The 25,919-nt window shown below is 35.1% G+C and overlaps 4 protein-coding genes across 4 annotated transcripts; 2 read left to right on the top strand and 2 right to left on the bottom strand.

Annotated features, from left to right (window-relative positions):
• The first annotated feature begins 2,019 nt into the window (after positions 1–2,019).
• On the top strand, positions 2,020–4,655 carry LOC132067736 (putative F-box/LRR-repeat protein At5g02930). Its single transcript, XM_059461041.1, has 3 exons — positions 2,020–3,088; positions 3,506–3,676; positions 4,173–4,655. Exons 1-3 carry the CDS (start codon positions 2,141–2,143, stop codon positions 4,476–4,478), a joined length of 1,425 nt encoding a protein of 474 aa, XP_059317024.1. The 5' UTR covers positions 2,020–2,140; the 3' UTR covers positions 4,479–4,655.
• Positions 4,656–15,636: 10,981 nt separating this feature from the next.
• On the top strand, positions 15,637–16,302 carry LOC132066181 (uncharacterized). The gene has a single exon (XM_059459544.1). It carries the CDS (start codon positions 15,637–15,639, stop codon positions 16,300–16,302), a length of 666 nt encoding a protein of 221 aa, XP_059315527.1.
• A 132-nt stretch (positions 16,303–16,434) lies between these two features.
• Positions 16,435–16,870, bottom strand: LOC132066180 (uncharacterized). The gene is made up of 2 exons (XM_059459543.1): positions 16,841–16,870; positions 16,435–16,791 (listed from the first exon to the last, which is right to left on the bottom strand). Exons 1-2 carry the CDS (start codon positions 16,868–16,870, stop codon positions 16,435–16,437), a joined length of 387 nt encoding a protein of 128 aa, XP_059315526.1.
• Positions 16,871–16,980: 110 nt separating this feature from the next.
• Positions 16,981–18,401, bottom strand: LOC132066764 (uncharacterized). The gene is made up of 2 exons (XM_059459980.1): positions 17,465–18,401; positions 16,981–17,361 (listed from the first exon to the last, which is right to left on the bottom strand). The coding sequence occupies exons 1-2, from the start codon at positions 17,594–17,596 to the stop codon at positions 17,122–17,124; spliced, it is 372 nt and encodes a 123-aa protein (XP_059315963.1). The 5' UTR covers positions 17,597–18,401; the 3' UTR covers positions 16,981–17,121.
• Positions 18,402–25,919: the final 7,518 nt, after the last annotated feature.

Here is a 25,919-nt window from a genome sequence, read left to right as displayed (position 1 = left end):
TAAGTTTAGTTTCCAAACTGAGTTTTCATGCCAAGTTCAGGGGTTAAATGATGTCTTTTCTCTAATAAATTACTATGAAATCCTCGTCTGTTATCCCTTTTTAGAATAATTATACTAAATGATTATTTTATTTTTAAAATTTAAATTTAAGAAATTGCTACACTGTAAGTTATTACTCATTTGACTGAGCACGAAGTTTAAGAAGACTTTTAAACTTGTGATGTTAAATGAGTAACATTTATTTTGTGTGGCTATTGATCATTGCTTAAATGTAAATTGCTTCCAAATATAGAAAGGGGTCATTCATTTTTGCACGGACTAATAAGGAAATAAGTTTACATAAATTGAAACAGAGTATTAAGTAATTCTCCCTCAGTTTCAAAATATTTGTCGTTCTTATTAAAAATACTCGTCGTTTTATTTACCCAAGATAAAAGTAAGTAGCTTTTTTCCATTTTACTCTTGTATTAATTACATCATTGAGCTGATTTTGTGAGTTCACACACTAATATTTAAGAAATTTCATCATTAATGGAGTAAATATTTATTGAGGAGAGAACATGATAAAATATGTTAAGAGGGTAAAATAGTCAAAATGCTACCCTTATACTCCCTCTGTTCACTTTTACTTATCCACTATTCCAAAAATAGATTTTCATTTTTACTTTTCATTTTTTGCATATGGGATAAGGCACCGTTACCCCCCTGAACTATACCCAATTTACTACGACACACCTTACCTTCCTGCGTCCTATTACCCCCTAAACTTATTTAAAACGGAATAATTACCCCCCTAAACGCTGATGCCCACTCTCATATGGGAGAGTGACATACACTCTCCTTGCCACATGTGTATTTATTTGTTTTTTTTTTTTTTTTTTAATTTTTCAGCTTACGTGTCAATTTTTTTTAAAATAAAAATAAAAAACTGAATTTTCATTAAAAAAAAAGAGTTTTAAAACCCGTCTTTTTTTTAATTTGAAAATTTGATTTTTTTTTTTAAACCCATTTAAAAAAAAAAAAAAAACTAAAAACATGGATTAAAAAACTGAATTTTCTTTTAAAAAAAGGATTTTTAAAACCCTTTTTAAAAAAAAAAAATTGAAAATTTGTTTTTTTTTTTAAAACCCGTTTTTGAAAAATAAAAAAAAACTGAAAAATGATTTTTTTTTAAATATGGAAAAATGGATTTGTTAAAAATATGGAAAACTTGATTATTTTTTTAAAATGTCTTAAAAAATCTTGATTTCATTTTCTTAGGACAACTTTTATTTTCAAATAAAATCCGGAAAAATGTTTTTCTTGCCAAAATGTGAAAAAAACTGAATTTTTATAAAATTTTGAAAAAATTAATTATTTTCTTAACATGTGGAAAACCCGTTTTTAAAACTAAATGTGGAAGACTAGATTTATTTTCAAATTTTTAAGAAAATGCAGATTTTTAAGAAAAAAAAATTAAGTTTTCCCCTTTTTTATGTTTCTCACTCTCTCAAGAGAGTGAAACACACTCTCTTTGCCACATCGAGCGTTTAGGGGGGCAATTATTCCGTTTTAAATAAGTTTAGGGGGGTAATAGGGCCCAGGGAAAGGTAAGGTGTGTCGTAGCAAATTCGGGTATAGTTCAGGGGGGTAATGGTGCCTTATCCCTTTTGCATATCAAGATAAGACAACATTTTTTTACTCGATTTACTCATTGTATTAAATACTCACTAAATCATTTTTCAAATCCAGTAAAAATATGCACCAATTAATATGCGGTAATTGGTAAATTATGTGGTTCATTTATTATTTTAAAAACAAAGTGTGAAAAGTTCAAAGTGGACAAGTAAAAGTGAATGGAGGGAGTAAATGATTTTTTAATGGGCGTGTAAATGAAAAATGCCATAACTATTTTGAGACAAGGGAGCAATTAAATATTATTAAAAGAACAATTAGAAGACTTAAATGACGTAATTTCCCCTTTTTAAAATAGGGAGGAAAAGTCAGTTGGTTAAAGAATATTTGATCAAGGGAAATCAGCCCCAAATTACAGACCCAATCAGGTCATAATTAACACCTGCACAAACTCTTTCTCCAAAAACAAGAAATGCAACTCGAAGACTTACAAAATTGTTGAGAGTAGCAGTTGTATTCCATAGACATGCAAAGGAAAATAATGGCTAGAGGAGAAGACCGGCTCAGTGATTTGCCAGAGTCGATTCTAATTCACATACTCTCTATATTACCCCACGCAAAACAAGTTGTACGAACCAGCACATTATCTAAACGATATCGTTTTCTTTGGAAATCCGTCCCACTATCACTCTATTTCCCCTTCCCCAAGTATAATCCTAACAAAAAGAAAATTCTCGCTTACGTGGCTTCCATCAATAGAGAGCTTCATTATTGGAGGTCTTGTGACAAAATCAAAACATTTCGAATTTTTCCCTTTAAATACAAAGAGTATCTTACTGAACACGTGGATTTTTGGATATATTTTGCTACTAACATTGCTAATGTTGAACAGTTTACACTTAAATTTTACTGTTTTAGTTTTCCTGGTTTTGCGTATAAGTTACCTGAGTTTGCGTATAGGAATAATACGTCGTTGAGGAATTTGGTTTTGGGAAACTGTGAGTTAAACCCTACTGGTAGTGTTAATTGGACTAGTCTCGTTTCTCTTTCAATTGGTGACGTGACATTGAGGGAAGGTGTTATGGAAAAAGTATTATTAGGTTGCCCTAACTTGGAATGCTTGGTATTAGATAATGTTGGTGGTTTTCGTCGTTTGGAAATCAGCTCTGTGAAGCTGAGAAAATTGATCACAAGAAGCTACGAAACAGAAGTTGCTGAGGAAGTTGTCTATTGTCTCGAAATATTTGCTCCGTATATTCGATATTTGAAACTTTTGGGGTTGTGCTGCGATGAGACACACTTTCAGTTGAGAAATGTGGCTTCACTTGTTACTGTGGTCCTTTCTTTCGACGTTGATTTTTATGAAGTTGAAGATAAAAAAGATAAATTGGACAAGGAGTGTAGATATTTCCAGGAACTTCTTCACAGCACTGCGCATGTCAAGAATCTTGTATTGGGTCCCTGGTGCATCGAGGTTTATTCATACTCTTGGCTATCCAAAATTTAGATTATTTTTTTCAATTTGCAACTTATTATTTGTTGTTGAATCCATCAGTTTAGTAACATTAACAATGCCACTACTACTTAGGATTATATGATAACTGTGTTTGTAAGTACTGAAGAATAACTTTCTGATGGCCAATTTGGTTGGACAGTGGCAGGTCATTCAAGCAAGGCCTATTGAACAAAATATTTTATGATGAAAATTGTGAGAATAAAGAGTTTACATAGGATAGAAAACATTTAAAATTTGGATTGTGACATGTGGCAAAACACAGTCCTATAGTCGAAGCTGTTTTTACGAATTATTCAACAATTTTCATGTCATTTATTAAGTATGTTTCATTTCCTTGTTTTTGACATATTTTGCTTTGTCTATTTGGTTTATAAGTGCCTGTCCATACTGGAGTTGAAAGGGTGGCTGTTTCCATCATCAAGCTGGAAATTCTTAAAACTTAACACAGCCTTAGTAGCATTGGACTTCCCGGGAATTTGCAGCTTTCTACAGAGTTCACCGGATCTTGAGACATTGGTCATTGACTGGAATAATCACACACCAAGAGTAAGTTTTCTTTAAACTTTTATACTCATAAGTTTTCTTTAAACTTTTATACTCATTAGTTCATGTTATCAATATCAAACAACTATTAGAGGTAGGCGAAGACGATATATATCAATATATTTCTGATCGTAAGTACTTCAGGAAAAAATCATAAAACTTCCTTTTTGTTTTTCTTTTAAATCTAAACCACCTTACTGGTATATTTCATTGACAATGATAAAAGGTTACAAAGAGGGGACTTGACGACCTTACCTTTTCAAATAAGGGGTAAGAATTGAACCGGTTTAATCCTCAAGTAGAGAGAAAGTTGAGAAGGTTCAATCTTTTGCAAACTTTTAGGAGATAAGCCTCTAATGTGTAAGCAAAAATAGCATTCTGGATGGAAGGAGGACTAGTCTTTGGCCAAACTTATCACCTTTTAATTTGTCTGCAATCAACTCCTAGGCTTTGTACCTAAGGAGAATAACTGGTTAATATATCGGATTCCATCCTGCAGGACCTGTTGTCAAGATACACTAACGAGGATGAACAGAGCAAGAGGTTCAAGACACATAATTGTAACTGCTCTTTGCTACATCTGAAGACCATCAAGGTCATTAACTTTGATGGACCACTAAGTGGAAACAAGTCTGTAGTGCCATTGGTGAAATATTTGCTCAAGAATGCAACAGTGCTAGAAAAGTTCATCATTTCTGCCAAGTTTGAAGGGTGTGATGTGTCTCAGGATTATGTTAAAATGGCGCAGGAGTTTCAAAGCTTTCCCAGATCTTCTCCGCACGCTTCGGTTGTCTTTTCTTATTGATAGTCTTTGACCCCTATCTTTTATATTGATCGCAGCATACTTAACCACTAGTGCTTTATGTTTGAAACTGGTTTGTAGTTGATAGACATGGCTAGAATTGTACTTGTGAGTAGTTCTTAATGTCTAAGTAACAATGTTTTTATTCTCTGATCATCATATAAGAAAGCTTGCTCTAAATGTTTTGTGATTTCTACTTCATATTTGCTGAATCTTTATCATGTTTCTATACTTTGAAAATCATTTTGCCAAGATAGTACATCAAGATTCATTACGACTGGTTTCTTTGGTGGAAAAGAGACTTTAGAATATTTGTCAGCGTCGAAGGAGTTGTTAGTACTTGTTCCTTTCGCGGCAATTTGAATAGTTACTCTCTCCCACGTCTATTTCTTTTCTAAATAAAGAATTGGAGGTTGAGTGCTATGGAGGTTATTTCTCCTCCCTGAGGAAGGTGCTGATTTGGAATACACAACAGCGTTAGAGTATACCTGATCTCCTCAGAGCAATCCCGGATGGGCAAAAATGTGTTAGTTTCATAGGTGAGCCAGTTGATGAGTCGAAGAGGCTCAAAGTTGGCAAACATTGCTTAGTCCCTTGGCAGTCAAGCAAATAATGAAACAGAGAAAGAAAGTGCTGCTAATCAGTTCCGACCAGAGCAGTTGATTGTTAATGGATGTCCTTTGAAGCCTGGAAGTTATTGGTATGACTAGGGATCTGAACTTTGGGGAAGGTAACTTTGTTGTTAAAGTTCAACTAATTATTCCTTGTAATCCCTATTGGGAAGTAAGAATGTTAATGCAACATTGACTTCTTAATTTAACAGTAAGGTGAGAACCTGACAGAATTGTGAATTCAAATCTGAAGTTTACTGGGAACTTAGTCCTCATGCAAGCAATGGAACCACACCGGTCTATGTTAGTGGCCGAGAGATAACTCAAAGTGCTAGGTCTGTCCTTTGTACTACAACTAAGTTGCTATTCATTACACCTTAAACCTTTACTTATATCTGAAGTTTTCCTGTTTGTTAGCGATGATTGATATTTCCTCTTTTTTGCTAAAAAATATGTCGCGTATTGTCATGCTATATCTCTTATGGATTTCTTCCACAAATGTTAACTGCAGCATTGATTTTTGTCCTCCACAAGTGTTGGGTAGTTTTACTGATATGCTATGAAGTTATTAAATATACATCCATGTTATCATTTATAGCACTGAGATTACTGTTCTAAGAGTGATTTTGGAAAACTAAAGTTAAATGTGCCTTATGTTTTGTATCTGTTATCATCTTCTAAACAAAATTAGTTGAACTATAAAGTGGTTCCTCAACCTTATTGTGATTTTGAACTCTTACTTTGAGACCGTTGGCTACGTTTTCAGTAGAGAATTTGGGCCTTATTTATAAAATTGTAGATTGCAATAATTGAGAGGGAAAGTCTCTTTTTACCTAAGTCCTTGCTGTATTGAAAATCTTTGAAGGTTGTATGATATTTGAGATTATACCTAGTTTAGCAGAAAACAGAAGTTCATTTGGAACAAAAGAAACTGCATAGTAGGAAAAGCAGAGTTGACATTCATATCTTTTCCTTTGGGAGAAGGTATTGTGAAAACTCGCTGCGAGATCCATAAATGTGGATGACTATTTTTTTTTTCCAAAACTGCATTGTGCATGACTATTGAACTGGCCTTTCACAGTCAAATACTTAGTTAAAACCACCATAGAAATTTAAAGGAATGCGAACTATTTAATGCATGTATTTTCATGGCAAAGTTACTTCAATAGGTAGCTGGATGACATCGTCTTAGGTTTGGGTACGCCAAGGGCCAATCGGTAACTATTTCAGTGGATTTTAGTGACTTATGTCCTTACCCCCTTAGAATAGTTAATTTGAGGAATTTGGATGTGCTTAAAGAGATCCTTTTTTCATTAAAAACTTTGAACACTAAAGCTGCATACAGTATATTTCTGATGGGCTGCTTAAATTTTTTATTTTGCATGTATGCCTCGTGGAGATTTAAATTTATCTGTAAAATCTAGTGAATGTGTTAACTTTTACCATTCCAGTATTTCAAAGGTGTAGTTAGTCCAAATGACACAAATAGCAGGCATATATTCTCCAAGGAAATAGATGCTATTATAAGGTGCTCTTATATTTTTGGAGCAATGGGGGTTATGTCTGCTTCTGTGAAAGAATATTTATGGACTTGGACAGTGAAAGTCCTTAGAAAGGAAGCAAAGCAGTGGAACACAGTTCTAGCGCGTGAGTTGTGGATGATAATGAAAGAAAGAAGGTGTTTTCAAGGAAAAGCAGAAGCTACCCTCGACTGAAAATTAAATGTTTGAATTTACTTGCTTTTTGGTGTAAACTGAAAGATGTTCATGAAGCTATTGCCATATATAGATTTTACCTTCGACCAGTTATATTAATAAACATATTTCTTTTTATCGAAAGAAAAAAAAGATTATGCTTGTCGGTAATTATGAGGTCTAGAAAGTGACCATCAATCCGAAGATGTCCTTCCCGAGTCCCCACGGTAAAGATAAATGATAAGAGTGATTGTAGGTGGAGAAGTTTCTGGATTTAAGCTTTTTAAGTTGTAAGGGAGAAAAGTTACTTGAATGATTCCTGTATGCCATTCCAGTATCTCATCCTTGTAGGGAGTCATGAGCATTTAGTATGGATTGTTCAAAACAGGGTAAAAACTTGCTAAAAGTTGAACATATGTTACCTATATACTCGTCTGTATAATATACTTCGAGTCTAGGTGACATAGACTAATCGTATTTTAACGGTTTAGACTAATACTTGTTACTAATGTTAGTGGAGAATCCTGTTAAAATCACCGGTGCAATAGGTTATCATCTTCTTCACTTTCCAACATTTAGGTGCATGCTTTCATGTCCTTACAGGTACCAGAAATAGCAGGTATTTTTGAAGGAATAGCAGAAGCCACGTGACTAGGGCTGCTTATCGGGCGGATTGGGCGGATAACTACGCTTAACGGTTTGGCTTAACGGTTATCGGCTTTTAAAAGTACTAATCCGCTAGCCAACCGATAAGATATCGGTTGGTTCGGTATCGGGTTAGCAATTATCGGACGGTTATCGGGCGGTGTATCGGTTAAATTACATAACTACTATATTTTTTTTTTTGGCCTTGAAAGACAAACGTTTTATTCATAATTTAACAACTAGGAAGTCAATTAAGCCCCATAGCCACAGGGCAGGACTTAACAGTTAAGAATTCACAAGTTTAATCTCAACCCTTCCGATGGTGATCACTTCACCACCTTTCTGAACCACAATTATTGCAATAGTAACTTCCAACACAAAATAATAATAATAATAATAATAATAATAATAATAATAATAATTTATGGTTAATGGAAGAGTTTACCGAAGATAATTACTGATGGTTCAGACTTTTCACTTTAGTGCTTTAGCTTTAGATTTTAGTGTTTTAGGTTTACAATACATATTTTATATGTTTAGGGGTAAAAATATAAATATGATAAATTCTTAACGGGTTAACGGTTTGCCCAATAAGAAAATTGTGTAATCCGCCCCCGCACCGATAAGCCGTTAACTACAAAATTTTAATCCATTCCCCAACCGCTAATCCGATAGCCCACTACCAATAAGCCAATTTTACGGTTGGGTTATCGGTGGCGGTTCGATTTTGAACAGCCCTACGTGACTGAAAAAGAAGTGTTTGAATTTAGTTGCTTTTTGGTGTAAAAAGTCTATTGCTGAGACTTTACCTTAAGGAGAACTTTATGCTAGTTAGGTAATTAAGAAAGGGACCATTGATCCGGGGAAAGTGTCACGACCTAAGCACATGACACGTATTATTTTCTTTGGCCAACAGGCCTCATAAATTTGTCCCTTGGGCTAAGCTATCATTAAGCCCAAAAGCGTGTGTACAGTGTGGACTTATGCTATATCTTATAAAACTCATTATTTTCGTCTAAGATCTCATGTGCAATTTTCTTCAAAAACTTGTCAGTTTAGAAGCTTGCTAGTCCTAGTCCTCTGTAATTCGCCCTTGTTGCCTGCCCTCCTTCATGAGCGTTTTCCCTACTCTCCAGTGTAAAGGATAAATGTATACTGTATTGTTGATATTCGATAGTAGAACGAATGCAGGTGGAAAAGTTTCTGGACTTAATAATTTATAAGGGAGAAAAGTTAGTCGAATGATTCTTGTTGACATTCTAGTACCTCTATCTTTGTGGGAAAACATGAGGATTATGGATTTTTCAAACATGCTGAAAGACTCGTTAAAAATTGCACATATGTTGCCTATATACTCGTCCAAATAATCCACTTTAGACTAGTTTATGTGACACATACTAATCTCATATTAATGGTTAGGACAACTAATATTACTTCTATATATAAGGGAGAATTCATCAGTTTTGTAGTCCGCACAACTTCATAATTTTCATTTTTGCCCTTATTTTGGCCTTTATTTACATAGTTACCTTTATGTGCTTTGGTCAATTTTAGAATGTTTGATGGCAATTATATCTCAAAAGGCAAAAAACACTTGGCAATTATCAAGAAATTTTTTCAAAAGTTGAGGGCCCCACATATTACTCTACTCCATAGCACACATATTTTTTTTGTTTTTTTGCCCAATCTCCATAAAATCTACATTTTCACACTGACCATTTATTTTTTGTTTATTTTTTAAAGTTGCAGCAATGCTCTAAAAACGATTCAACTTTTTGCATGGATTGCACTTCAAAGCGCTCAAAGGCACTGGTCTTTAATTTTTATCCTTCGCTTAAAAAAGCGGCCGAATATAACTCGAGGTTCTGGGTTCGAACCCCAACTCAGTAAAAAAAAAAAAAAAAAAAAAAACTGCAAAGGCAAGACTTCATGAAAATTCTGTCTTAAGGTAGAAGTTTGCCTTAAGGCGGAATTTGCCTAAGGCAGAAGTTTGCCTTGCGAAATTTTGCAGGGCAGAATTTTTTTTTACTTTGCTGGAACTCTATAAAAGTTAGGCCTTAAAGCCTAGCCCTAACTTTTGTCTGAATAGGCCTAATTTTGCTATGAAATTCGGCCTTGTGATTTTTTGTCTTTGACTGAGCCGGGGTTCAAACCCGGAACCTCAGAGTACTTTAGGCTAATGGAAAACATTAAAGACTAGCAATTCGAGGGACAAAAATTAAAGATCACCCCCCGAATAAGGGCAATCGTGCAAATTGTCCAAAGGGATTCAGGCCTTTTCATTGTATGCTTGTCAAATTGGCAATATGTAATGACTTTTTGTGTACCTCTCCTTAAAAGAAACAATAGCAAGATCTAGGATTATATATATAAAATTATTTATGTGTTAAATATATGTACTGATATATCTATATAAATATAAAAAGCTGGACATAAGCCCGATAATGTGGCACTCTCCTAAGCCAGGATTGCTATTTATCTAATTTTCTAGATTTTTTAGCATTAGTTCCCCTAATTTCCAATTTTTACAAATCTCAAGTGACTGTTCGGTCGTCTAGCCACCTTTTCAAACCACATTAACTAGTATGCTGATTTATTTTCCTCTTAAACCTTAAATAGTTACACCCCCCCAGTAATAGTTGCCTCTATTAAAAAAAAAAACAGTTTATTAATGAATGAACGAATAGCCCTGCAAATTATAATGGCCCGCGAAAATGGTGATTCAATATCTGTGATTCCGAGGTTCAATCCTATAACACTGCATATTCCAACAAAGGTATTAACTTTGTGTCTATAAGTTTCTCTTTCTGTTTCTGTTCTTTTTTCTCCGCATTTTTTTGGAAATATCTTTGAACTTTCTTATTGAAGTATTGGTAGATGCTATCTACCTGTTAAGATGTAATTCTTCCAGCATTGAGTAACATAAATATATTACTAAATTCAATTGTTTAAAGGAAGGTATATGGACATCTTATCTTATATCTTAGATCTTATCTTATATATATATAAAAGCAGAACAATGCCCGTTGATGTGGCACTCTCTAAAACAAGTATAAACAATTATCCTTTTTAATAGAATTTTGTATTTTTTCAATTTTAAAATAATAAAAACAGTATCCCATATGGAAAAAAAAAAAACCACACTAAACACTGTTTTCCCCTTCCAAATATTGTGAACCGGTGCCACCTCCTTTAAAGTCTCTTAATTGCGGCTGCCCTTCATAAACACACTAACAGTCATGACTTTTCAAATTCTCTTAATTACTCCTACCACTTTCTATCTAACTTTTCCCCCATCTACTCCCCAAAAAAAGGTAACGGGTAAAACTACAAAGCCAATATTCATGAAAAGATGCCCAAAACGTTTCAAATTCATGTAGAACAAATAGCACCATACGTAAATAAAGTTATTAAAACACCATACTTCTTAGTCAAACTCCATAATACATTTGCTCTTCTAACTGCTCCATTGCATAAACACGGCAATATGTATGTGTATGGATAAAGCTCATCCACAATTGAAGGCTTGGCGATTCTACCAAAATGATAAAAATTTCAATGAGGGCAAAAGAGACAGAAATGAAATTGAATTTAGTCTCTGTTTTTGAGTTTTAAATAATGAAGAGGTTGAGGCAGTGGTGCGTACACAAATTTTTTGGTAAATGAAGTCGATATTTGATGAAGTTAACAAATATATCACTTCCGTAGTTAACTGTATCTTGGACCCTTGGTTTATTCTTATTCTGGACGCAGTGACCGGCAGCATCTTCTATCAAGTGAGTTCATCATTTGCTAATAAATATATCTGTAATGCACATTGTTTACGACGAAGTCGTTTCAAACATGCACAACTACACCAGGTTGATATTTTTTATCTTATTATCGTCATCTTTTCCTTTCTTGAAAGAAATAAAATACTGAAAATTTCCGCATAAATTTGGTGCATCTTCACGCGTCCAATATATTTAGGCAATAAATTTCAAATAAAAAAAATTATCCAGTGAGATTAAAAAAGAAGAGTCAAATTGATCAATTTCATGAATTTCCCCTTTCATTATTATATGAGAATTATCTTTTAAGCTTTCAAAAAAAAAAAAAAAAAAAAAAAAAGGAAAAAAAAAAAAAGGAAAATTGAAGAAGTCATGGTTACAAAAAGATGAAAGTTAAAAATCCGAGTTTTGTATTATCAAGTACAAAAAATATAATTTGCTAACTAATTAACCATTTTCTGGAGTTGTAAATTAACTATACTTTACATAATAATAGTTTTTCCCCCAGCATAGTCCCCCTATTTTTATAGTATGTTATATTTGTCTTTGACAATTTATATAAACTATTAACATTTCGTAAGGTTATATTTTTCATTATCCACTTATTCATTTTTGTATTCGAAAAATTTAACTATTAGATTTCTAGATAATTACAATTGTAATTAAATTAGGTTTATAAATACAGTTACTTTTAATACATTAGGGAATGCACTAGCTTACTTGCTAAGTGTGAACCATTTTACATCATTATTTGAATGATCTTCTCCTTTATTCATTATCCTTAGCCACTTCTATTTATTCGTCCATGAAATGAGAGGTCCGAAATGCTAAATATAACTTCGGTCTTCTTTATAGGAATTAAGGAAATTTTATTATTTGTAGCTTTCAAATATTACGAAGTGGTACTTTGGTACTTTTGCTTAGAATTCTTGAGATGCAATCTGAACAAAAGTTGCCAAAGAGCTATTATAGAGTATACAATAGATCACACATGGATTCTAATTAAATTTATATTGCGTTTTCGGGATGACTCTTTAGCAATTTTTGTTGTATATGCACTATTTCAGAAATTATGAATTTACATATTGTATTGTTCTTCAAGTTAGATTGATATATTTGATTATTCATCAAGTTATGTCAAGAGAAAAAACTGTCCACTTCATGTTATAGACCTCTTTTTAATTAAAAAAAATAGTAATAAATTAATTAACAATAAACTTTAATTTTCTTTATAAACCGCGCGAAGCGCGGGCAAATTACCTAGTTCCTATATATGTGCACCCACAGTGAAAGAGTAACTATCTCTATGACTTAAACTATTTTAAGAAATAAATCAAAATGTATTTATTTTGCATTTCTTTAGGCTACCATTTATTGTTCAACACACATGTCATATCTTTGCTCAGTTTTAATCTAATCAAAATTTTTAAATGTTAATAATTTGATGAAGTTACCATGTTTTTTATCAGTATTTGTAACGTATCATTTTATACAACTTTCTTAATCCAAGTTGTAAAGTATATAAATTAATATATTTGCCTCAATTTGGGTTTGAAAAGTTACCAAAGTGCAAATTTCATGTAAAGGTATAGCAGTTCGGAAAATAAAAATTAGAATTGTCATTTTCTTAATTATATATTCCTTATATGTAGTTAAATTTATCCTCATTTAGATAAGTTAATTTTTATACACTATCAAGAACCATATAAATTTTATAATATATAATTAAGGATAATTTAGTGAAAAGATTTCTTAATTATGTCATATGTTCCTCTCCATATGCTTCTCCTATTAAACATCCAACATTTTACTTCTTTAGTGATATTATATGTGCCTACAAATAAAGCGAAAATTATTGAATGACATTGTTTAGTGTTGAAAATGAAGGTAGTGTTATCAGTCAAGATTAGATAATCTTTAACATCTCTTGTTTGACTAACCAAAAATGAATCTTTTAAAGCATGAAGCATGTATAAATAACTAAATTGATTCTTGAGGTTCATTTTATGAATTTAGGTTATTGAATTTCGTCTAAAACTAAGGTTAAAAAACACATTTGACTAGCATAAAGTCTTGACACATAAAATAATGAGTGAAAAATCAATAAATATCAAAAGAAATCTATTTCTATCTATAAATAAAAATTGCATGCTCACAAATTCATAAAAATACAGAAATAATTTCCAATTTGTGATCTTCAACGAGTTGTAATTATCATACTTTATCATATTAGTTTATAGAATATCGAATCACTTGCGCCCTTTGGTATTTGCTAATTTTCCTACCAAACTTATTTCCTCATAGATATTGTTTTAAAAAAAGACTATCCAGTTATATGACGAACAAACTTTAATAATTATGAAAATTTATAAACAAAATATGAATAACCTGCAATTACATTAAGTTATTTATGTACAAAAAAGGTGACACAAATTATACTTATTTGATAAAACTTACACATTATTTTTATATTTTGAATTTGGGCTGGGGCTTAGCACGGGCCTCCGGCAACTAGTTTTACTATATATGTTGATCGAGCCAACCTTTTGAAAATCACATGTGCTATGAGCAATCATTTTCTTCACTTGCCATATATCATTTAGGACAAGTACACTAGCTATAGAAGATATGCATCATGAGTGACTATGATCAGATCGATGTGGCTTGCCCCGGAGGATAGTGGAGTGGTATCACTATATCACAGATGTAAAGGCCCCTACATTTTTCCTGTCCAAATGAGCTAATTAAATTTAGAAGAGATAATGATAAAAACACATTTTTTTTTTTGAGTTTCCTGCCTGAACTGTCACCAACTATTTATAAAAACACAACTCGATTAGTATTTGATGGTGCATGGTGTACATTTTTTTTATTATTTAAAAATTGTGCCAAATGGCACTCCACGCAGATATTTGAAAGGAATTAAAAAAAGAAAAGAAAAAGATAATGTTCAAAAACACATAAGAAGATACTAGTGAGGTGTGTTTTGATAAATAGTTAGTGATAGTTCGGGTAGGAAACGCAAACACTTGATAGATAGTCAGTGATAGTTCAGGTAAAAAAACATAAATACCTGATAGTTTAGGTAGGATATTCACTAAAAAGTGATACTTAAAGATGTGTTTTTGACCATTATCTCAATTTAGAATGGTGTCAAACTAGCCTTGAAGTACTTGCAGGTCCAAACTAGGGATCGAGATATATAAACAGAAAAGAACCACATGAGTAGAATAGCTTGTGTGATTTTTGTATACGGGTGAAACCGAGGATACGGACATGCTCGGTTTCCCGATGTCATGGTTGTGCTCGGTTAGGACCCGACCAGGTCATCGAGAAGGAGGCGTTGAATTCGAATTGGGGACCAGGCGTTATAGGAAGGGCGGTTAACTACCATAAGAGGAAGACCGAAATATCCGCCCTCAACCGGATATTTCGGCGATGATCTCGACAACGGTACATCACAGATTTCTTTCCTTTGCTTTAGAATTGTATTAGGGTTAGGACTCCTCTACTATATAAAGTGGAGGTTCTCATTCATTGTAAGGGGTTGGCAACAGAAAGAAAGAAAGAGTTCATATCAAAAGCAAAAGAATTACTTGCATTCACCTCCATTTTTGTTCTTGAGTTCATTTCCATTATCCGTCGTATACGTACTCAGCATAGGGTATCGACCTCGGTTTTCATACCCGAGGCCGGACTTAATTAACAACTGGTCAGATCTGCTTCCTTATTCACTTATTAGTTTCCCTTGTAATCTAATATCAAATTGAACTTAGCCACATATCTTTGGCATCACGCATAAATTTAATTGTTCCCCATTTTAAGGTTAAACAGTTTGGCCCCCACCGTGGGGCCCTAGATAGTAGTGGCAGTTCAATACAACATTCTGGTTACACTCAATATTCTTCACTTGTTCTTTAAGGTTTGATTTCAGGTGTACCAGAATGTCGGATTCCCATTCTGTCAACTTCCAAGTGGAACCAAGCCATCACGAGCACGACTACGGGGACGTACCAAAAAACAACGTGCCCTCCGTTAATCCTGTTCAAGTCGGATCATCGGTGGGCAACATACCGGCCGGTGAGAATAATGGAGTCATGCTGCAACAGCTCCAAAACCAGTTAGACATGGCTATGGCGCAGTTACAGGCCCAGTAAGAGATCATAACACAATTGCAAAAGCGGGGTCAGGCACCCGATATTGCCCCATCAGAACAGACCTAGGATACGGAGGAAAGACGCGTCCCACAGGGTAACGAGAACCACCCCGGGCAAAGCAGCGAATTGATAAGAATGCTCGAAGAATTGACTAAACGGGTCGAGTCCGGTGAAAAGAAGATAGAGGCGAACGACAAGAAGGTGGAGAACTACAACTCGAGGGTCGATCAGATTCCGGGGGCTCTACCAGTGTTGAAGGGACCGGATTCAAAAAAATTGTTCAAATGTCATTTCCGCCGAGTGAGGCACCGATGAAAATCCCCAAGAGATTTCGCATGCCCGATATCCCAAAGTACAATGGGACAACGGACCCAAATGAGCATGTGACTGCGTATACGTGCGCTATTAAGGGCAATGATCTCGCCGATGACGAAAGGGAATCAGTGCTACTTAAGAAATTTGGGGAGACTCTGTCAAAGGGGGCTATGATTTGGTATCATAACTTGCCCGAGCACTCGATTGATTCATTTTCCATGCTCGCTGATGCTTTCATTAAGGCCCATGCCGGGGCCATCAAGGTCGAAACTCGAAAATCGGACTTGTTCAACGTTAAGCAACAAGATGACGAGACCCTCCCCGAGTTTGTGGCTCGATTTCAAATGGAGCGCATGGACTTACCTCCAGTTACTGACGATTGGGCCGTTCAGGCTTTCACCCAGGGGCTCAATTCGAGGAGCTCGATCACATCTATGGAGCTAAAACAAAACCTGATAGAATACCCGGCGATCGCCTGGGCTGATGTACACAACAGGTATCAGTCGAAGATCAGGGTCGAAGATGATAAGATTCTGAGGGCTGCTTCAGTATCATGGCATTCCGATAAAGGGAGTGATCGCTCGAGGAGAGTGGTAGATCGGGATTCCAGATCATCATATGACAGGAGAGTGTGAGATTGACTTCCTTGCCTTTCAGTTGAGGGTATTGGTTGAGAAAGACCACCCATTCCATGTTACCAAACAGAAACAATGGGATGAAAATTAGAGACTTATATGTAACAAACTAAAGTTAAGAATATGACAAATTCAATTGTACTTACTCTTCTTCCACAGTGCCTTCTTATGGCCAACTTGTTTGCACAATGAACAAGTCATCTTCACACCCTTCTTTGACAACTTTCCATATTTCTTTGGCTCATCTTTATCCTTCATTCTTTTCTTCTTTGGTCTCCCAGGCATTTTTCTTGGCACTGGAGGCTCTATTGATGGGTTTGTAGTCTTAGGCCACATCCTCATATTGGTAATAAGTTGGATGAAGTGACTATAAGCCTTAAGAAATGTTTCCTTCCTATACCAATGCTCTACATGTGCATCAGGATCTAGATTCAAGTAATAATAAGCACAAACAGCATAAGGGCAAGAACACCCCTTAACATCCACAGCCTACAGTCACAATATTTCTTATCCAAGTGGACAACAAATGTGAACTCACCATCTCTAATTTCAAAACCATGAACCCCATTCCATTAAACATGACACCTATTAGTCAACTCCTTGTTCTCTTCCAATATTCTTCTTGCCATAGGGGAAATATCATCAATCCAAGTTTCAGCAAATTTGATCATGTCTACATGCCTATTCATCATTTTATGCCTAATTTCCTCTAACATGGTGATAATAGATTTATGTCTAGCAGCTAAGATCCAAGAATTAAAAGTCTCACACATGTTATTTTCCACAACATCACACTTGGAATGAAACTTGAAATATGCCCTACAAAAAGTAAAAAGGCTCATAATGCATAAAATCCTCCATTATTTTGGGCTTACCCAATTTGGCCATTTTATCCATCTCCTCTTTAAACTTGACTTCAAAGCTAGCCTTAGAGCATCTCCAAAACTGCTTCCTTCTTTCTTCTCCTCTCCACTCTTTGTGCCAATTACTCCAAACATGTCTAGCACATCTCCTTGTCTCAGCATTTGGCAGCAGCTCCAATAAGACAGGAATAAGTCCCTTCCAAAAGTGTGCAAAGTACCAAAAAAAAAAAAAATAGTTAAACATACTGAAATGTCCTCTACTAAACTGTAATTTTAATTAAATGGAACAGAAATGGTACCTTTTGCATGTCTGACATTACAGTCAACCCTTCACCATTTCCCAAATTCAGATCAGCAATCAAGTACTTTATGAACCAATTCCAGCTATGTTTAGTCTCTGTATCCACCACTGCCCAGGCAATAGGATACATTTGGTTGTTCCCATTCTTGCCCACAGCTACCAATAGCTCACCCTTACAAGGTCCTTTCAGAAAACAACCATCGAATCCTATTATTTTTCTGCACCCATCCAACCAGCCTTGCTTAAATGCCTAGAAGCACACATAGAAGTACACAAAAAAAAATTTCCCAGGTTCAGTCTCCTTATCAATTTTAACCCAACAACTACTTCCTGGATTGGTTTGCTTGATCATGTCAGCATAGTCACATAATCTGGAAAATTCCAGATTCCAGTCACCCATATTTTCTATCATAACCCTCTGTTTTGCCCTGTGGCAAACAGTCCTACCAACATAAAGACCAAGCTTGTCCCTTACCAATTCCTAAATTTCCCATATCCTTATGTAAGGTTGAGAAACAATTCTGTCCTTAAACTTCCTTGCTATTAGCTTAGAAGTGCACATCTTGTTTTTGTTCAAAGGAATACACTTGTGAATGGGATGATAGGTAATCACCTGTGTCCCTATCAAGCTTAGCTGCCAACACCCACTTACACTTGGTATTTTTACACTTAGCCCTCACCCTATGGCTATCATTTGGTCTTACCTTCAACTGCCTCCTATATTCTATAGCATAGTCTGCTAGAGCCTTTCTAAATTGTGTTACACCATCAAAGACCATTCCAAGCTCAAAAACAGCCACCTCACAATCTTCATCATACCTAACTTTTTTGCTTTTACTTCTAGAAGGTAGATCTACTCCCCTTACAAAGATCTACATCAAGCTATTCTTCACTATCTTCACTCCAACAGTCAGAGCTATCAATATATTCCTCATCTCCACCCAATTTCCCATCATATTTGTTAGACTTATTTTTCCCAATATCCTCAAACCCTCTATCTATACCACCACCTCTCCAACTGGAATTTCTTGAGTTGCGTAAGCTTTTTTTTTTTCTTTTTTTTTTTTACTTCTTCTTTCTTGTCTAATAGCTCTCAACTCCTCATCTATATCTGACCCATCTTCTGGTGGTATTTCTCCTAGATCTGAATCACTACTCACACAATCAGATATATTAGATGCTTCTTCACCTAACTTGTCACTAGCAGCCCCATATACAAACTCAGGAGTAACCCCAACACCCTCCTGATCTAGGTTATCATAAGCAGACCAAACACCCTCGTGATCTGGGCCTTTTAAGAGACCAACAGGCCCATCAGTTTCAGCCAAGGCAGTATCCAATGAATGAAGGACATATACATGAAAGGGGTCCTCATTTTTTAGGTCTTTTATTAGGTCCAATAGATTCTGTTAGACTCAATAACATTGAATTCTCTAGTATTTGCATCTTGGTAAAAAAAACCATCAACTGATAAATAGCCTAATTCTCTAGTATAATAAAGCAATTCCATTAGGGAATAGTAGTCTTTCTCGATATACCTGATGATTGGCACTAAAAAGGAATGGTAATTAGGGTCAAAAGTTTCTACAAAGGTCTCACCGTATTGAATGTGTGTAAATATGACCTCCTCCATGGTCAATTAGTAAGGTAAACCTGGAAAAAAAAATCACAAAATGATTTAATTTCAGCAAAATTACCAAAAGGGCACACTTTTAAGGCATATTTTACAGAAATGGAGCAGGGAATATTCTCAAACACATAACCCCAAATCTGGAAATTAAAAACCTAACTTTCTACAAATATAGTAACGGAAAGGGAACAGAAAGGGACGGAATATACTAACTTTCTAATCCCACTCACCACCAAGAAACGACTACTACACTACAAATATAGTAACGGAAAGGGACGGAATATTAAACAAACACCAAAAAAACTAACTAATCTCAAAAAGTAAAACCCTAGCAAGCTTAAACAACCATTGTGAACACGATTAACAACTAATCTAGAGAGATACAAAGGTTTAAGATACTTACACGTAAGATATTATCCTCAAAACACCTTTAATCGACGATGATGCTCACCGTCGATGATGTCGCCGTGAGAGAGAGACGGGTCGGGGAGAGAGAAAAGAGCAAAATGGGAATTAGGTTAGTGGTAGGCCCATTTACATTAGGAACCCGTTTTTTTTTTTTTTTTTTTAAAAACACGTGGATTTTATTTTCCACGTGGGAGGCGTTAAATGGAGCTAAAGTACACGTCATCGGGGCGTATATACACGCGCCCAAGTGTAATTAAAAAAAGGCCAAAAGGTGCTTATGTGGTATAAATTCAGGGTAGTTTAGGTAGCCAATAGGTACAACCCCAGGTTTAGGTAGCCATGAGGAAAATGTGATAAAGTTTAGGGGGCTATCTATGACTTTTGCCATATATATATATATATGTATATATGTATATGTATATATGTATATATGTATGTATATATTGCTGCCGAACGTGTAGCCTGATCCATCTATCATATCATCCCGCATCCGGGGTAACATCATAATCGCCTGCGGTGGTGTGCGCATCTACACGCACCGCCCGGCCGATTATAGCGCGCACGTGTGAGAAAATACATACATACATACATACATACATATATATATATATATATATATATATATATATATATATATATATATATATATATATGTATGTATGTATATATATACATATATATATATATATATATATATATATATATATATATATATATATATATATATATATATATATATATATATATATATATATATATATATATATATATATATATATATATATATATATATATATATATATATATGTATGTATGTATGTAAAGCATGCACGAGAGCCCAAATAAAACGTTACTACTCGATCGGAGTGACGTAAGGTCGGTAAACCTCCGATTTCTATTATGAAAACATCATCATCGCCATATCCCACCTTGGAAGAACAACTATTATAAGATGGGATCAATAACAATGAATACAATCGATAATCATATGACAAACTCAATAGTATCATGAGAACATTAAGAACTTCAAGCTTTGGCATTTCTAGAATTGAAATCATCATCATGCTCATCATCATTATCATCACAAGGATCATTATCAACTACATCATAAGAATCATGAAAATTATGGGCTTCTAGTGTTTCTCGGGATAGGAATGTTGTGGATATCATGTGTAGGTTGACAACTATGGAATCATGCCTTTAGAAGGAAAAGGGTTAGCCTTACATACCTTCACGTCTTCTTAACTACTAACATTTTCCTCCAAAGCCCGCAAAGTCTACATTCAAGAGGATTCATAACAAGGTTAAGTCTTGAAAACATGCTTAAGTTCAAACTAGAGTAACTAAAAGGCTAACGAAATTTGGGCAGCACTTCCCCTATTTTATCGACTTCCACCATATTGCAAAACAGCCCCCAAACAACAATAACAACATCCATAATATCATAATCAAGAAGTTACATTCAAATTAGTCTCAAATTTAACCAAAATTCCCTTTTCGAGTTCACCTCATAGTCATCTTCTTCACCACAACACTTATAGCTTCTCAACTTTAATTCTTTTCCTTTCTAAGGGGCATTAAACCTTTACATCAACTCAACCATACAAATAGGGTGAAGAATATTTGAAGAACTTCAACTCACAACTTGTTTCAAGGCCAAGTTCACCACAACTCTATGTAGAAACAAGAGCAAGCACCTTTCTATAAACTAGTTGAGAATTTAGAAGTTTGATCCTTCCTTGATTTGATTTGGGGTGGTTGTGGATGTTGAGGGAAGTTTAGAGGGGCATTAGGGATTTAATTTGGGTGAAAAAATGAAGCCTAGGTTGTAGAAATGGCTATTTATAGTCTTAGAAAAAAATTCCACCGACTTCAAATTAAAATTTCGAGCAAAGTACGGATTCTTCGTTCATCTGTCATCGCAAAGTACGTGCTACTATTCATCCCGTACTTGGAGTTAAAAAATTTCAACTTTCTGGAAATTTTGGCAAAATACACCCAAAATGTACGTCTTTTACGGGCCGTACTTTCCTCCGTACTTCACAGAAATGCAATCTGTCAGTTGCATTGGAAAGAAGACTCGCTGAACTTCAATTTACATAGGTTATGGATTCCGTAACTCCTCATATTCTAGGAGATATGCCTCTTTGAAGTTGGACCAAAAATCCTGTCCAAAATTCAGCCAAGTTTTTTCAAATTTTCAACGAACCTAATTTCTTCGATTCGCTTGATCCCGAAACCTTTAAATACTTGTCTAACACTTATTAAAGCCTTTCTTAACCTTATAGAGGTATCATAGTGTCACGACCCAACCCCGTAGGTCGTGACTAGTGCCCGAGCTGGGCACTCGTACACACCCATTAATCATAATCATCACACTACTAACATAAGCGTATGCGAAGGTAAGACGTCGCCTCCATAATCGGTCCACAGCAAGCATAACAAAAGCTTATATATACAGAAAATCGCCTCCAAAGCTGTCACATATACATATATACATAACGGCATAAGCCGGTAGGGCTGCCATACGGACGCAACTGTACAATACTTACCCACAACCCTCACGCATATGTCCACAGACCTCTAAGAGTCATACCAGAACCATATGACGGGACAGGGCCCCGCCGTACCCCTGAATAGACATATACATAGACATACATACAATGAAGATGTCTGCACCAAAACATAGGCTCCGGAACAAGGGAGCGCTCCAAGATAGCTGACTGTGAATCCTAAGCTGGCGGACCACCGAAACGAGTATCTGTACCTGCGTGGCATGAAACGCAGACCCCGAAGAAAGGGGGTCAGTACGGAATATGTACTGAGTATGTAAAGCATGAAATACAGAAAACGAGGTCATATCCGAAGTGAGGAGCGTAGTAATCACAATAACCGAATACCGAAGGCTTGCATCCGAAATACGGATCGTGCATAAGTAGTACAGAAAATAAGTATAATAATCGGAATGTCAAAATGCTTCAAGTATAATGAGCAGAATGCCAGAATGCTTCAAGTATAATAATCAGAATGCCAGAATGCTTACTCCTGAAACATAAATCATGCATGTCAATATCGTATATCATATGCGCACATAAGCGTGTCCGGCCCTCTAGTGAGGGACTCGGTAAATAAGATCATATCATGCCATCATATTATCATATCACATACCACATATGGTCCGTAATGGGACCCGGCGGACGGAACATGGTCGCCCCTCCTATCTCGGGCGCCATAACTCATCATACTTCGGAATGTTGCATATCTCCGAACACCTCATACTCCGTATCACATCATACTTCGTAACTCATCATACTTCGGAAAACTCATCATACTTCGAAATATGGCATAGTGCGCACGATGACATACCGGCCCGGGACTCGGCGAAGGGAGTGACAATAGTGTGCACGAGCAGAACCGTGGGAAACTATATGCAATGTAAAACACTTACAAAGACCCAATAGAATAATCAAAACAAACTATCAGTTAAAAACCGAAACAATGGTCAAATCAAGTTTCTTCCGAATATCACTCGGGAACATATCAATAAAACTTTAGAAATCATAATCACTTATCAAAATCATATGCATAAAAATCCTCATTTCAGACTCAACAGATAAATAAGTAACCATACTCGGGGGTCGGGATGATAGTCATATTAAGTTCGTTCAAAAGTCGTTAGAACTATACAAAGGAAAGTCGCGGGACCCACGGACGAGCGTCAACCCAATCCGAGCCCGCGTATGGAAGGTATAGTCACTATACGTTACGAGCAGCCTCCTACGAGCATATCGAGGCGATCCCAGTTCGTTCTACGAAAGTTAGGGACACTTTTAGACATAGAATCCCTTAAGATCAAAAATTCCTTTTGCACATTGAAATCCAAACATACAAAAGACATAAAAACCATAGCTCAATTACATTAAGAGTGCGGACATCAAGAAGTGAATACGAATCGTAGGCATACTCGGATCGCAAGAATAGAGTTACCCCGAGGCTCGTATCATAGCCTACTTACAACTAGGACATGCCAAAAGAAAGAAAGGGGTAAGCTTTACATACCTCGTCCGCTTCCTAAGCTAACTCGAACTTTAGTCTCGACTTCTCACGATCTACAATACGTCATTAGGCATCGAGCATTAGTCATAAGCATCAAAAAATTCAATTCCAAGCCATCACTTTATCTACAGAAATTCGGGCAGCATGTCCCCTATAAATTCCACAACCCCGAGAATTCAACTCGGCCAAATCTTCAACAACAATACCAACAACCATATAAACAACATCAATAATTAATTCAAAACGCATTCTAACATTAGTAATTCTTCTTCCACATAATTCGACGACATTCCATTTATTTTCAATTCAACTACATACATTCAAATCAACATCGACGCTTACACATTCAAGTATTAATCCGAAACCATTCAATCAAGATTCAAGATCATTCCAAACAATCCGCACAATATTCAAAACAATCCATCCAATATACCATAGAACCCGAAACCACCAATTTTCATAAAGGACAACAACAACACATTTCTTTCTTCCAAATTCATCAACGACACCAATAATCCTCACATTAACAACATTATTATCATAAATACAAGAAACCATATTGCAATCACATTAGCTTCTACAATAGTTCCCAAACGGTTTCAACTCCAATTTGTACCATCCAACACCTTCATTTTCATCACATAATTCATAACAACAACAACTAAAATACTAAATAACATTAGTTCTTCACTCCTACACCACACTACATATACACGGCCACACACAACACACCATGCTTTCATGAATTTCATTCATTTCCACCATCCACAACATACACAAACCATGCATAACATATGAAAATAAAGATTAAATCTTACCTTCTTCTCTCATCTTCTTTACTCGGCTAGAGGTGTACATAGCAACAACGAATGATTTACTTGCTCCAACAACTACTTCACGTTGTAGAGGACCTTCCAATTGGTAAGAAGACTAGAAGAAAATAATTTTCCATGATCATTTTTTTGGGACCATATTCGGCCAGCCCCTTGGCCGAATGGTTCTCCATATTTCTCCAACTCTCTTGAATTTTCCTAAGTGGAAAAGATGACTAATTCTCTTGCCTTGTCATCCCTTGTCTCTATATATATATATACATATCTCCCACAAATACAAAGGGGACACATGCCCCCTCTTATGGCTCAAGACAATTGGCCACCCATGTGTGGGACCCACATGTCCCCACGGCCACTTGGCCATTTTTGGCTATTTCATGAAATATTTCTTCCAACTTATAGCCCTTAATTTTCCTTATTCCTAATTTACCCTTAATACTCCATACCAATAAAAAGATGAATATGCAACTTATGCACTTTTAACAAAATCGGAAGAAGATATAACCTTGTCCTTAACTTATCATGATTAACTCGGATTATCCCAAGGTACAAAATACGGGATATAACACATAGCCTCTCTGGACTCACGTTAGTTTGCTTACGACGACGCGAAAATTCACGAGGTGTAACAAATAATTTGACAAAATTGTAGTCAACTTTCTTCACCAATTTAAGGCAACACATGGAGCACATTCTGTGTCATATTTAAGCAACTTAAAATGTCATTCAATGCAAAGAAACTATAGGTAAAGATACAACAACATGTCAAAAAAAGAAAATTTTATTGCATTGCTTCAAACAATAAGATGATATTTTTGAAAAGTGGTAAAGTATTATGAAATGTAGTATTTTGTGTGGATTTAAAATTTCACAGACCTCATGTGAGATAGAGATAAGAAAAACACTCAGTTATTAAATTATTAAAATTTCAACCGTTAAATTAATCTGCTGCAGATGTTATTTTAATTGTTATTTTTGAAAGATTTTAAAGGTTATGTTATTTATGTTAATAACTTTTTAAAACTTAACATATTGCGTAAAAAATTCAAAATTATTGAGCCAATAACAAATTATAATAACTCTCGTTTGTTACCCCTTTTTAGAATAATTATAGTAAATGATTATTTTATTTTAAATTCTAAACTTAAGGGATTGTTATATTTTATAAACTATTATTATATTAAATAATAATTTAAAATTATTACTAAAAAGGATAATTAGGGGGCTCATAGCTTGTTTTTTCCCAGGGTACTCTTGACAAAATAACTTAGAGCCCTTTTTAAAAGCTTGGTAAATACATCATAATTGCTTTTCAAATTAATTGGTCAAACAAAAAATGCTTCTCACCAAGATTATTTTTTGAAAAGTATTTTTCAAAATAAGCTAATTTTAAAAGCTTGGCCAAACAAGCAATTTTAGTTGGTTAAATCACGTAATTTTCCCTAAAAATATAGGGACGAAAAGTGACCTGATAAACGGATACTCAATATTTACTCAAGGGAAATCAGCCCAAAATTACAGACCCA

This window comes from Lycium ferocissimum, chromosome 8 (genome assembly GCF_029784015.1).
Source record: "Lycium ferocissimum isolate CSIRO_LF1 chromosome 8, AGI_CSIRO_Lferr_CH_V1, whole genome shotgun sequence".
Lineage (NCBI taxonomy): Eukaryota > Viridiplantae > Streptophyta > Magnoliopsida > Solanales > Solanaceae > Lycium > Lycium ferocissimum.
The sequence above is the reverse complement of the archived record's forward strand: the minus strand, read 5'-3'. Positions and strand labels throughout refer to the sequence as shown.

What these genes read in the sequence shown, in the direction of transcription:
- LOC132067736 (XM_059461041.1), top strand. Translation starts at nt 2,141, where the DNA reads ATGCAAAGGAAAATAATGGCTAGAGGAGAAGACCGGCTCAGTGATTTG. An exon ending in TGGGTCCCTGGTGCATCGAG is followed by an intron (nt 3,089 to 3,505) that starts GTTTATTCATAC and finishes TTGGTTTATAAG; the next exon opens with TGCCTGTCCATACTGGAGTT. An exon ending in GGAATAATCACACACCAAGA is followed by an intron (nt 3,677 to 4,172) that starts GTAAGTTTTCTT and finishes TCCATCCTGCAG; the next exon opens with GACCTGTTGTCAAGATACAC.
- LOC132066181 (XM_059459544.1), top strand. Translation starts at nt 15,637, where the DNA reads ATGTCATTTCCGCCGAGTGAGGCACCGATGAAAATCCCCAAGAGATTT.
- LOC132066180 (XM_059459543.1), bottom strand. Translation starts at nt 16,870, where the DNA reads ATGGGGTTCATGGTTTTGAAATTAGAGATG. An exon ending in TGGTTTTGAAATTAGAGATG is followed by an intron (nt 16,792 to 16,840) that starts GTGAGTTCACAT and finishes TTGTGACTGTAG; the next exon opens with GCTGTGGATGTTAAGGGGTG.
- LOC132066764 (XM_059459980.1), bottom strand. Translation starts at nt 17,596, where the DNA reads ATGTATCCTATTGCCTGGGCAGTGGTGGATACAGAGACTAAACATAGC. An exon ending in TAATGTCAGACATGCAAAAG is followed by an intron (nt 17,362 to 17,464) that starts GTACCATTTCTG and finishes CACTTTTGGAAG; the next exon opens with GGACTTATTCCTGTCTTATT.